At 42.5% G+C, this 13,496-nt stretch overlaps 1 protein-coding gene across 1 annotated transcript; it reads left to right on the forward strand.

The window, feature by feature from the left end:
- Window positions 1-703: 703 nt before the first annotated feature.
- NIFK (nucleolar protein interacting with the FHA domain of MKI67) lies at window positions 704-11,090 on the forward strand. Its single transcript, XM_040228930.1, has 7 exons — window positions 704-896; window positions 2,002-2,139; window positions 7,209-7,317; window positions 8,941-9,152; window positions 9,679-9,747; window positions 9,871-9,939; window positions 10,204-11,090. Exons 1-7 carry the CDS (start codon window positions 792-794, stop codon window positions 10,390-10,392), a joined length of 891 nt encoding a protein of 296 aa, XP_040084864.1. The 5' UTR covers window positions 704-791; the 3' UTR covers window positions 10,393-11,090.
- Window positions 11,091-13,496: the final 2,406 nt, after the last annotated feature.

Here is a 13,496-nt window from a genome sequence, read left to right on the forward strand (position 1 = left end):
AGGCCCTGCCCCCACCTAGGAACCAGAATTGGCAATCCACATGCTCACTCAATTTTAATAAGACTTGGATCACCACTTGATCCTTTAGAGGCTAGGAATTCCTGGAGCGGGTTGGGGAAATCTGAGAGGGGATCTCCCAGAAGAAAACTGTCAGTTTGCCGTCTTCCCGTCTCTGCTCCTCCTTTTCCCTCCCCGTAGGAACTGAGAGATAAGTCAGGAATAGAGGGGGCTGTTCACACACACACACGGAAGGGACCCTCAGGGAACCGTAGAACCTGCTCTGTATCCTAGACCAGTATCTGACTCATACATCTAATTTTGAGAACAGCCAAGAGGCCCGCCCTGCAACAATGCAAGGAGTGAAAGCCATCTCCTGTAGGCAACAGAAGACGACGCCCTTGCTAAAGCATCAGATCACCTTAGAAAAGCCCTCCCAAGGGCAGCTCCTGGACACAGAGCTGACCTCGTTGGCAGGTAGAATCACTGTCAGGCAGGATATCTAAATATTGAGCAGCCAGGCGAATGAGCACCTCCAAATGGAGGTAACTCTGAACGTGCCAAACGACACCTGCCAGTCGAGAAGCCCCTTGAACCCTTTCACCGCGCTGCGCCACGCCCTATGCCCCGCCCCCGCGCTAGGCTGTCGCCCAGGCTCCGCCCCCGCGCCGTCCACTCAGGCTCCGCCTCGGAGCCGTGCCACAGGCCCCGCCCTCCCTTCCGGTTTGGGGAAGCAGAGGGTCTGGCGTTTCCTGGTGTACCGCGTGGGTCTCGTCTTCTCACGAGTTGGCGCAATGGCGGCGTTCGATGGCCCGGCAAAGCCGCTCCTGTCCCTAAACCCGCAGGAGGATGCCAAATTTAAAAAGGAGGTGGCTCAGGTTCGTCGGCGTGCGACCAAGGTGAGCGGCCGGCGCGAACCCGACCGCGAGGGGAGGTAGCGGACCGGGTCTGGGGGTCCCACCCGCGCGCCTCGGCCTCACCAAGCCTGTGCTTCGTCCGGCGTCACCCAGCTCGGACCCTGACCTTAAGAGCTTGCGGGCCGAGGTTTCCTCGGGAGGACCGAGAAGTGACGGCTTTGGGCCGCGCGGGCCTTAGGGTCCTTATGGAGGTAAGGTAAGGAGTGGGTATCGCGGGGATACTCGAAGAGAGGAGAGCCAGCTGTTGGGTCGGCCCTCGTCCCGCGGATCAGCTCCAGTCCTACTTCGGCTGGGCCCCCAAACTGGGAAGGTTTGTTTGCCTGGTTAGTGGTTTTGGAATTCGTAAAAGACAGTATTACCCAAGTTCTATTTGCTGTTTGGGGGCCCTGATATCAAGTTCAATAATATTTGCCCAAGATTTTATCATAAAATGTACATGGGAAAGCTTAAAAGTCTGTATTACCGAAGGCAGGGGGTTCGAGGGCAGAGATAATAAAAGGTTAGTAGGCTTCGTGAAGGTTTACTGACGTCTTAAAATTGTTTCTTTATTGGGTGCGAGTAAACGGTGATCTGCAAACAATATTGAAGGGTATATTTGTTAGAGTTCTTAAGCCAGAAGATTTTAATCTGTTAATTCAGCGTGTAGTTACTGAGTATTCGTGCTCGGAGAGGGAAGCTGAGAAGACAGGCTACTGCTTGGCAATTGTCTCGTGGGGACACCCTTTTTTTTTTTTTAATTGAAGTATAGTTGATTTACAGTGTTGTGTTAATCTCTCCTGGGGTGTTGAATATAGTTCCCTGTGCTATACAGTAGGAACTTATTGTTTATCCATTTTCTATATAATAGTTTGCATCTGCTAACAGCAAACTCCCACCCCGCTCCCCTCTTGGCAACCATAAGTCTCTTCACTATATCTAAACAGCTAATTCGTTTCTGTTGTGATAAGTGGAAATACAGGGTAGGTTCTTGATCTCTTGTCTTAATCTAAGAGCAGAGTTTCACAGGTTTTGTTGCAGTGTGATTTTTTTTAATTTAAAAAAAAGACATATATATATATATATGTTTCCCTGGTCTTTATGTTTTCAGCAACAGGAGAAACGAAAACCTACTCCTGGAGTAATCTATGTGGGCCACTTACCACCGTCCCTTTATGAAACCCAGATCCGAGCATATTTTTCCCAATTTGGCACTGTTAGAAGATTCAGACTGTCCAGGAGTAAAAAGGTAAGGTTTTTGTATTGAATTAGATTGTTTTATTTTCCAAAAGCATATCATCCTTGACAGGTTTTGGAGCATGTTTGCATGTTATTGCTTATCACACACTTCATTCCAGGAAAGGATTGGATAAGGTCTAGAACCTGAAGCAGACGGAGAACAAAATTAGTATTCCTGTGAATGTGTATTTTACTTTTTTTTTTTTAAGGTAATTGCCTCAAGTCCTCAAATTAAATTGGCAATCCTAGTGAGTTCTTTTTATCCTGTAACTACTAAGCCAGGGTTCATGAACTTAAGTGTGAGGCTGGACTCTACACCTTATTGGTTGTGTGACTTTGGGCAAATTCTATAACCTGCATGCTTGTTTTCTGATTTGTAAAATATGAGCAGAATTGCACCAGCTTCTCAGGAGTATTGAATCAAAGCTTAAATGAGGTAATGAGTATAAGATTCTTAGAACAATGCCTGATACACAAAGTACTGTAAAAATGTCACTGTATCATATCTATCTCCTAATAAAGATTTGTATGGTTTATTTCAGTAATAGGGTGTGGCCAACTTTATTTTTTTCCTACATACACATACTTCTATTGGTTGTAACGACAGAATTCTTGTTATTGGAATCTCTTTTTTTCTTGATACAGTTTGTTCACATTCTACCACTTACGTTACAACAGAACAGAGTTAACTGTTTTTTGTACCTGCTCTGTTGTCACTGCCTGAATATGCTGCAGTTTGTTTATCCATTCTCTTTTTCCAGTTTTGTCAGTGAAACTGCTGGGAACATTCTTTGTGCAGGTATAGGTGACTTTCTCTTGAATATATTTTTCAGACCTTGAATCCATAATAAGAAGTAAGTTTTACAGCACAAGCCAGCACACATGGACCTGTACATAAACATTAACTGAAATAAAAGTCTAGGAAGATGATACTTAACTTTCCCATTCAGTTTATTTAAAAATACATTTCTGACATAATAAATTGATTCTGCTGCCCTTTAAAAGGGCAACTTTTAAACTTTTCAAACTCTGAGTTTGAAAAATAGCACTTTATAGCATATCCTCTGGATGCGTATAGAATGATCTGCCTCATTTTTAATGAGATTCAGTCAGTTCAGTCGCGTCCAACTTTTTGTGACCCCATGAATCACAGCACGCCAGGCCTCCCCGTCCATCACCAACTCCTGGAGTCCACCCAAACCCATATCCATTGAGTCGGTGATGCCATCCAACCATCTCATCCTCTGTCATCCCCTTCTCCTCCTGCCCTTAATCTTTCCCAGCATCAGGGCCTTTTCCAGTGAGTCAGCTCTTCGCATCAGGTGGCCAAAGTATTGGAGTTTCAGCTTCAGTATCAGTCCTTCCAATGAATATTCAGGACTGATTTCCTTTCGGATGAACTGGTTGGATCTCCTTGCAGTCCAAGGGACTCTCAAGAGTCTTCTCCAACACCATAGTGCAGAAACATCAACTCTTCGATGCTCAGCTTTCTTCACAGTCCGACTCTCACATCCATACATGACCACCGGAAAAACCATAGCCTTGACTAGACGGACCTTTGTTGACAAAGTAATGTCTCTGCTTTTCAATATGCTATCTAGGTTGGTCATAACTTTCCTTCCAAGGAGTAAGTGCCTTTTAATTTCATGGCTGCAGTCACCATCTGCAGTGAGTTTGGAGCCCAGAAGAATTAAGTCAGCCACTGTTTGCACTGTTTCCCCATCTATTTCCCACGAAGTGATGGGACCAGATGCCATGGTCTTTGTTTTCTGAATGTTGAGCTTTAAGCCAACTTTTTCACTCTCCTCTTTCACTTTCATCAAGAGGCTCTTTAGTTCTTCTTCACTTTCTGCCATAAGGGTGGTGTCATCTGCATATCTGAGGTTATTGATATTTCTCCCGGCAATCTTGATTCCAGCTTGTGCTTCTTCCAGTCCAGCGTTTCTCATGATGTACTCTGCGTATAAGTTAAATAAGCAGGGTGACAGGGTATACAGCCTTGATGTACTCCTTTTCCTATTGGGAACCAGTCTGTTGCTCCATGTCCGGTTCTAACTGTTGCTTCCTGACCTCCGTATAGGTTTCTCAAGAGGCAGGTCAGGTGGTCTGGTAGCCCCATCTCTCTCAGAATTTTCCACAGTTTATTGTGATCCACACAGTCAAAAGGCTTTGGCATAGTCAATAAAGCAGAAATAGATGTTTTTCTGGAACTCTCTTGCTTTTTCCATGATCCAGCGGATGTTGGCAATTTGATCTCTGGTTCCTCTGCCTTTTCTAAAACCAGCTTGAACATCAGGAAGTTCACGGTTCATGTATTGCTGAAGCCTGGCTTGGAGAATTTTAAGCATTACTTTACTGGCCTGTGAGATGAGTGCAGTAGTGAGATTGAGTATCATTATTTGTTTATCAGCCTTTGGTGTTCTGTGAAACGCTTATTCATATTTTTGCCTTTATTGTCTTTTTGAAAAACTTTTTTTTTTTTTTTGGTTTATTATATCTTTCTTTTTTACTAAAGTCAACTTTCTGTTTTATTTTTTTATTATTATTTTCTTAAATATAAATTTATTTTAATTAGAGGTTAATTACTTCACAATACTGTATTGGTTCTGCCATACATCAACAGGAATCCGCCTCAAAGACTTTTTTCTGCCTTTTGTGGGTTGTTATTTTGTAAGTGTTTTTCCATAATGAAGTGCAGTTGTGTTCACCAACTTTGTGTTCTGAAAATGTTGACAGGGAAGTAGAAAGGAAAGTGTAATGAACATCCTCCCCTGAATTCACTCATTGTTAATATCCTGACGCATCAGCTTCATCTCTTGTCATATCTATAAAAACGTACATACCTTTTTGGGTTTTTTAACCTTTTGAAGAAAGTGACAGTTGTAATACTTTAATATAAATACATCATCATAAATCTAAGAATAAGGACATTGTGCTACATAATTACAGTATAATTTCATTTACTACCCCTCTTCAAATATCCCCAATAGTCCCTGCCATTCTGGGATCCAGTTAGGGTTTATGCGTTGTACTTGATTGTTTAGCTCTTCACCATATGTAGAAGAGTCTCTCTATCCCTGTTTTGCTTGTTTGGTTTTTCTTGACATTGGCTCTTTTAAAGAGTTGAGGCCCATTGTCTTAGAAAGTCTGCCCCTTGATGCAGTACACTGAAATGTAACATTTCCAGCTTTGTTGCATATTATAAAGCTACCCACCCCAGTTCTGACTATCTGCTTGGTATTTCTAACTTTCTTGGATTACTAGGTCAAGGTTTTGGCTTTTGAGTGTTTGGTTTTGGGGACACTTGACATGTATCTTCATATCAGACTTTAAAAGATTTATTATAGTGTCTTACACCCCACCATCGTTTGCCTCCTGAGTGAGAGTTGGGATGGTAGGAGGATTGTCAGACATTTAAAGTTTTACCAGAATCATCCTGTTGCAGATAATCTGAGACTAGGTGGTGGCTGTGTCCTGATTGTTAGTTACTAGCACAGCTAGGAGTCAGCCTCCTGGCTCCCAACTCTTGTTAAGCCACACAGCCTGTGAATAGTTTATTTCCAGGATCACATGACTAGTTTTGAGCCATATCCGAAAATAATTTGTTTAATGCAAGATTGTAAAGTTTTCCTAGTTGTTGTCACTAAGAATTGGAACTGTAGAGGAGGAAAAGTTCTTTTTCTACTGCCCTAGGCTGAGACCCTATAAATTGGACTGAAAAACTGAGAGATTAAAAAGACTGAAATGTATGCTTACTCATGGGAATGCTCAAAGGGTTGTTAGAAAGAACTTTGAGGAGTGACAAGATGAGGGAACAGTGCTTTGAGTTTATATGGTTGCCAGTTGTGGGGAGGCAAATATACAGGAGGCTAACAAGAATTCTAAAGTCCAAATGCCCAGGTTTGGATGTTGGTGATAAAATCCGCTTAGTAAATTTTGTTGTGTGGATTCCTCTAACATCTTTCTGATAGAAGGGAAAGGACACCTTTCTAAATTTGTGTCCTGTTTTTAGGTAAATAAGGGGAGGGCAGAGTTTCTTGTTCTATTTCTCGTACCTTCAGCTCAGAATAATTATTTGCCAAAGGAGCAGATGTGGGGTAGGCATACCCTGCCACCCTAAAATAGCATGTATTAAATACTTGACAAAAGTGTGGAGCACTTGGCAGGTTATTTTGTGTTTTCATGGCAACTCTATGAGAGTGTTTATTTTGTCCTCATTTTCTAGAAGGAAAAACTGAGGCTTAAACATTCCTTATCTGAGTGTCAGAGCTAAGATCCAAACCTGAGCATTTGGATTTTAGAACTCTTGTTAGCAAGCTCATTTTGTTATGGTGTGGAGGCCAGAACCCGACATGTGTGTCTGAGAGAGTGGCCCCTGGTCCTGTGCCCTCAGCTGTGGAGATGATCAGTCGTACATGACAATGAATGCGATGTTCTATTGATGGGCTTAGAGACACTGACTTAATTTCTTTTCATTTTTTTCATATAAATGGGAATTACATTACCTGTATTTTTTGTGACTCATTTATTCCATCTCCCAAGTAGACGGATAATATGATAATACGAGATCAATGAGTAAAGGACTATGGGACCTACCAGATTCCTTTATGTTGGCTGTTGCTACTGAATAAATTCCAACTATAATCATTTATCATATGTAATCAAAATCCAGGAAATCTTCAAAACCAGTGGCAAATTTAGACTATTTTGGATCTTTTCTTTCCCTGTAACAGTCTGCACAGTATGTGATTTGAAGTTGAAAATTAAAGGTGTCTTAATGTTATTCCTTAATGCTGTTCCTACTGGGAATTCCCCGGTAGCTCAGTCGGTATCTGCCTGCAGTGCAGGACACCCAGGTTCAATCCCTGGATTGGGAAGATCCCCTGAAGAAGGAAAGGGCAACCCACTCTAGCATTCTTGCCTGGAAAATCCCGTGAACAGAGGAGCCTGGCAGGCTACAGTCCATGGTGTCGCAGGAGTCAGACACAGCTAATGTACATTATTTAATGACATTTTAGGAGTTTGATGGCACATTAGAATGTAATTGTTCTGCTTTTTGTGGTGGATTTGTCATTGCAGACTGGAAATAGCAAAGGCTATGGCTTTGTGGAGTTTGAATCTGAAGATGTTGCCAAAATAGCTGCTGAAACAATGAACAACTACCTTTTTGGTGAAAGACTCTTGAAGTGTAAGTACCCAATTCTTAGCCTGTGGGATTTCAGGGATGCTCCTGCTGACAGTGGCTGTGGTGGGAGGTTGCTTAGCTGTTTGGAAGTCCCACCTCATCCCTGGGATGAGTCTCCTAAGCAGTGGTGCAACAATTTAAGTACATTTTCAAGATAGATTTGAACTGGAATTTTAAGATTTCCAGAGTGAGAGCTGTTTTCTGCTGAGATGGAGTTGGAACAGTTTCCTTGAGGAGTAAATAGGAAGGGCTTCTTGGTGGGGTATGCGAGGCTTCCCTGAGGAAGAGTCATTAAAGTTGGAACCTGAAGGTTAAATAACCGCCAGGTGAAGGGGTGGAACTGAGAATTTGGTAGGGGGACAGCAAATGCCAAACCAGTGACAAACGTAATTGCCTGCAAGGAGCATAGCGAGAGATGAGGAAGGAGAAATAGACGAGTGGTCAGGTTACCAGAAGCCATGTAAAGCACAGTTTAGAATACATGCTGAGGACAGCGGAAACCACTGGTGGTCCTAGACAGGATGATGTTCAGGGTGAGGAGTCACGTGTCAGCCAGTCTTCATGGCCTTGGCTGCAGCTCCTCTGCAGAGAAACCATCGGAAGGGCAAGGGCGACAGTAGCAGACGTTCATCCTGCAGGAAGTGGAGCTCCCACCTACCCGCCTCCCCAGAGCAGCCCATCCGGAGCCAGCACCCAGGTCACACCTCTTCATCTTAGTTCCTATTGCTGTGAGAGAGGGTCCCAGGAGCCCCCTGAGATCCTGGGTGTTATTCGCACATGCAAAATGTGGCTCTTGCCAGGACGAAGTAGGTGATTGGGTGACCGCATGTATGAGACCCCTGCTGTGCTCCACCTGACTTCGGAAGGATGGCACAAACGGTTCCGAACTCTGATATGAGGTGTTAGCCACATCCCCACCTTTTTTTTTTTCAGGGGAGTAGTTTGTCTTGGAGGTGATCCTGGGGAAATACTTGTAAGGAGTGGAGATTTGACAGGGAGGAAGGAAGTCAGTAAAGGGTATGTTAGCAAGCAGGTTATTTAGGCATTTGGGCTCCTTCCTGCTGGCCACCTTGGGAAACAGAATTATCCCAGCTGACAAGCACAGAAACTGGGATATTTGTGTACCATATATCACTGGTGGAGGGTAGATCCCAGGGATTTTGGCTTCCCTGCATAAGGGGCCCAGTGTGCATCCCTAAGCAGAGAGATACAGATAAGCAGTGAGCTGCCTTAGTCCTGGGCAGGTGCCTGGAGGATATGAGCCGGAAGGTAAGAGCTTCTGCTGCCGTGAGTCACAGTCTAAAAGTGGCAGTCCTTTTAGCTTCGGGAACCCTAAGACTTAATTTCCACACTCTCCTCTGTGCACTCGTCTTGTTCACTCGTGTATCTCTAGTCCTAGAATCGTTCTTGCACACAGTGAGTGAGTGGTAGATAATTGTGGGCTGTCTGACTTTCCCTTGGGTACCTGCTTTATTCTTTCAGGCTGCTCCATGTAAGTGGGGGACACATCAATTTGATTATGCTACAAGTGACACAAGGTGACACAGGGGAGAGTCTGAAGTTCTCATTAAAAGCCTTTCCCTCCTACTTGGTTGAAAACTTTTTTCTTTTTTTTTTTAATTGTAGGTCATTTTATACCACCTGAAAAGGTACATGAAGAACTTTTTAGAGAGTGGCACATGCCATTTAAAAGGCCATCATATCCAGCAGTGAAACGGTACAACCAGAATCGGTCACTGGTTCAAAAGCTACGGATGGAGGAGCGGTTTAAAAAGAAGGAAAAATTACTCAGAAAGAGATTGGCTAAAAAGGGGATTGATTATGATTTCCCTTCATTGGTGAGTATTCCTTTGTATAAAATGTCTAACCCAGTATCTCCCCCTACGAGATTTTGACTGAATTTTTAAAACTGCAGTCATTGTAGGCTTGTCTTTGTAGGTTTGTCAAGCTGTCCTAGTATTTCCTGTTACACTACACAGGGGAGGAAATCCTGAAAGGGATTAAACCAATATGCAACACGTACCTGATTTAGCAGTTTTAGATGATTGAATCAATGAAACTTCACTTGACCGAAAACCATAATGCTTGTAGATTACTAATAAAGGTGTCATTGCCAGGATTAAATGTTTGGTTTATTGTATGTTACCAGTAAATACAAGACTGTAAAATGACCATCCCTTTTATGCCATTTTAGTTAAAATTTTGTTTCATGGTCCTTTTAAGTTGGAAATAGTTCTAAAAGTCTATGTCAGAATTAACTAATAAGTATATGTATAATGATCTAATGGTAAGTTTTAAAATATACATAAGTGAGACTGCTAGTTTTACAGCTTCTTTTTCTATTACTTCTTTATGCTTGTTTAGGTTAAGGTATTACATAAAAATGAGGAAAATGCTTCAAACACTGGTCCTCGAAATTCCAGAAAGCACCAGGTAAAACTTTCGCTTATCATATTACTCACTTGATATTAGAGAAAGATAAATGGGGAAGTCCATCCAGGACTACTATGTCTAGTCAACACGCAGATTGATGTAGTCTCTTAAAATTTATTGAAGGCTTTACGTAAGAAGAAGGAAGCCGCTTCAGTCACTCCTAAGACTCCTGAGAAGGCTGTGGATAGCCAGGTAAGATTGTCTTCAGTATTCTGGGAATCTGGTATTACAGTTTAAAGGAGGGAAAGCAGTTGCTGCTACTGTCACTTTGCTTGCTCAATCTTGTGACGAAGTGTGATAAGCACCTAAGCGCTTGATCATGTGCAGCTATATCATCAAATGATGGAAACAGGCCTAAAATAATACGCATAACTTATAAAAATAGAGAGTGGTGGGAGAGGGTCATTCCTAATATCTTCCCACATTTATATATTATAATCTTTCACTTGAACCCAGGGTCCCACACCAGTTTGTACACCAACATTTTTGGAGAAACGAAAATCTGAAGTGGCTAAAATGAATGATGATGATAAAGATAATGAAATAGTTTTCAAACAGCCTGTATCTGGTGTAAAAGAAGAAACACAGCAGACTCAACCACCTGCAAGTTCAAAGAAAAAAAGACGAAGAAAACACAATCAGTGATTTTTTTTTTTAATGTATTGTGTATAGTTCTTCTGAAAAGATGATTTTATTATGAAGACTAATTCTGTATATTTAACTAGATATAGTGGAATGCAACGAGTAACAAGATAGTTGGGAAAAAACTGTCAATTCAAGTCACTGAGGAAAGCACTCAGTGATTCTGGCTTCCCTGCCCTTGCTGAGATGCAGAGGTGCACACCAGTTTACAGCAGCCAGGCTTCCATTGCCTCTTGTCCTGTCTCTAGTTTTCTTAGCGGTTTTCACAGCTGCTTTTAGTTACTCTGCCTGGAGAGAAGATCACTATTAACTGCTGATTTAAGCACTAAACTGTAACCTTTGTTGTTACCATCAAATAAAGAAAATCTTGCTTGACCATCAAAATAGTTCTCTGTTAGACCAAGCACATTTAACCCATCAAATGGCTGAAACTAGAAGTCAGATTCTATGGGGAATGAGGAGGTGTCAGTACTAATAGAGACTCATTTATGTATATACAATCATTTTTACCAATGTTAAATTAGTTTGTGGTGGGCTGGCATGGATTAATTAATAACTACCATCTTGTATCAGTATCATCAGGAATTTGGTTTCAAGGTTCATGTAGTGACCACCAGATAAACTTTTTCTGTTTTTTTTTTTGTATGCAAGGGGAACTTGGATATCCTGAAATAAAAAATTGTTGGGTTTTGCCTTTTGAAGTGAAGTAAAAGTCTCTTGAGTCGTATCCGACTCTTTGCGACCCCAACGAGTAATACAGTACAGTCCATGGAATTCTCCAGGACAGAATACTGGAGCAGGTGGCCTTTCCCTTCTCTAGGAGATCTTCCCAACCCAGGGATCGAACCCAGGTCTCCTGCATTGCAGGTGGATTCATTACCAGCTGAGCCACAAGGGATCAGCTAATTCAGTTTCATTAAAAGGATTCATCACCACCAAACATCTTTTCATATAATATTTGTTAAATATTATGATGATAACACTGACCTAGGTGAACCAGTTTTAATACACAGAGAGCATAGGGACTTTCCTGGTGGTCCAGTGGTTAAGAATTTGCCAGTCAGTGCAAGGGACACAGGATCATCCCTGGTCCCCAAGATTCTTCATGCCACAGAGCAACTAAACCTGCGCACCTAGAGCCCATTTTCCGCAACAAGAGAAGCCACTGCTGTGAGAAGCCTGTGCCCCGCGACCTGAGACCAGCCCCTGCTCATTGCAACGAGAGAAAGCCCACAGGTACCAACAAAGCCACCGCGCACCCAAAAACATACAAAGAACATCTTAGCTCTAGATTAGTCCCTATACAGACTATGTTCATTGTGTTTAATTAAATCGAATGAGTAACAGAACTGCCTACCTCTTTGAACCATGTCTGAATTTGTGGATCTAGAAATCCATCTGGTTTCCGTTTCTGGGAAAGCACCAGGTAAGCTTATCAATGCAGCCTGACAGATTTTTTTTATTTCCGTTTCCTGACCTACTGCCCAGACACTCCTCTTCCAGCATGGTACTGATCATCATCACTTGATGTGTGAGGAGTTTTTTGATGTACCCTGGAGCTGAATGGGGAGAGTGACTTTTAGCATATATCACGGCAAAGAGAGTTGAAGTTAACATTTTCCTGGGGACTATATTAGGAGCATTTGTCAAAGTAGTGTGGGGTTGATCCTCAGATTTTGTAGGGAGAAAATCAAGAATCTGGAAGTTATAACCATGGCTGATGGATCATGAGTCTGTCTCACTGCAATACGGCAAAAGCTGTTCAAAGACTGACACAGGTCGGCACAGCAGGGCTTCTGTCCCCTGTGCAGTGATGCCCGTGGCTGCTCTCAGCCCACAAGTGTGATGAGTATATACAAGTAATTTGATGCTTTTGAACTGTGGTGCTGGAGAGGACTCTTGCGAGTCTCTTGGACTGTAAGGAGATCCAACCAGTCCATCCTAAAGAAGACCAGTCCTGGGTGTTATTGGAAGGACTGATGCTGAGGCTGAAACCAGTACTTTGGCCACCTCTTGCAAAGAGTTGACTCATTGGAAAAGACTCTGATGCTGGGAGGGATTGGAGGCAGGAGGAGAAGGGGACGACAGAGGATGAGATGGCTGGATGGCATAACTGGCTCAATGGATGTGAGTCTGAGTGAACTCCGGGAGTTGGTGATGGACAGGAAGGCCTGGCGTGCTGCGCTTCATGGGGTCGCAAAGAGTCAGACACGACTGAGCGACTGAACTGAACTGATAGGCAGAAAAAATCACAAGGCCCAAACCTAACTACATCATGGGTCAGCCTGTGGCCCTCAAAGCGACCAATTATCCTGCTGCCCAATCCAACCCGCTGCAGAGTTTTGTTTTACATTTTTAAATAGAAAAAAATTGAGAAGTGAGTTTCAGGAAGTTCCCTGGTAGGGATCCTGCAAGCTACCCATGCAGCTAAAAAAAACATGGTTAAGGGTGAGGATAAATAATTTAGGAGTTTGGGATTAACATACACACTACTGTATATGAAACAAATAATAAGAACCTGTTGTATAGCACAGGAAGCTGTACTCAATATCTTGTAATAACCCATAATGGAAAATAATCTGAAAATAAATACACATATAAACTGAATCACTTTGCTATACACCTGAAACTAACTTTATAACTTCAGTTTTTTTAAAAGGAGAAGCTATAGCCTGGGTGCAAATATTTGCAAAGGACTTTTTAATCCAGAATGGACCTCTGAAAAACAAGCAGCCTGAATTGTCTTATGGAACCCAATTTCTGCCTTCTGATAATAAAATGAAAAGTAATACAAGCTGTTTCCTTTTTTCAGCTCTGTGGCATCTTATTTCCCCGACCAGTGGTTGGACTCAGCTACTGCAGTGAAAGTGCTGAGTCCTAACTTAACTGGACCTCCAGGGAATTCCCCAGACTATTTTCAATACTTGTATTTCCATTAAGGACTCATGCATGATAGATGTGTGATGATAGTGAACATTTATTAAATCCTTGCATGTGTATTAGCTCACTTAATCAGGACAACCTATGAAGTTAGACACTTCTGTTCCTGTCTGAATGATAAGGAGACTGAAGCCCAGAGAGCTTAAAGAACTTGCCCAGAAATAGCA

Source organism: Oryx dammah, unplaced genomic scaffold (assembly GCF_014754425.2).
Source record: "Oryx dammah isolate SB20612 unplaced genomic scaffold, SCBI_Odam_1.1 HiC_scaffold_27, whole genome shotgun sequence".
Lineage (NCBI taxonomy): Eukaryota > Metazoa > Chordata > Mammalia > Artiodactyla > Bovidae > Oryx > Oryx dammah.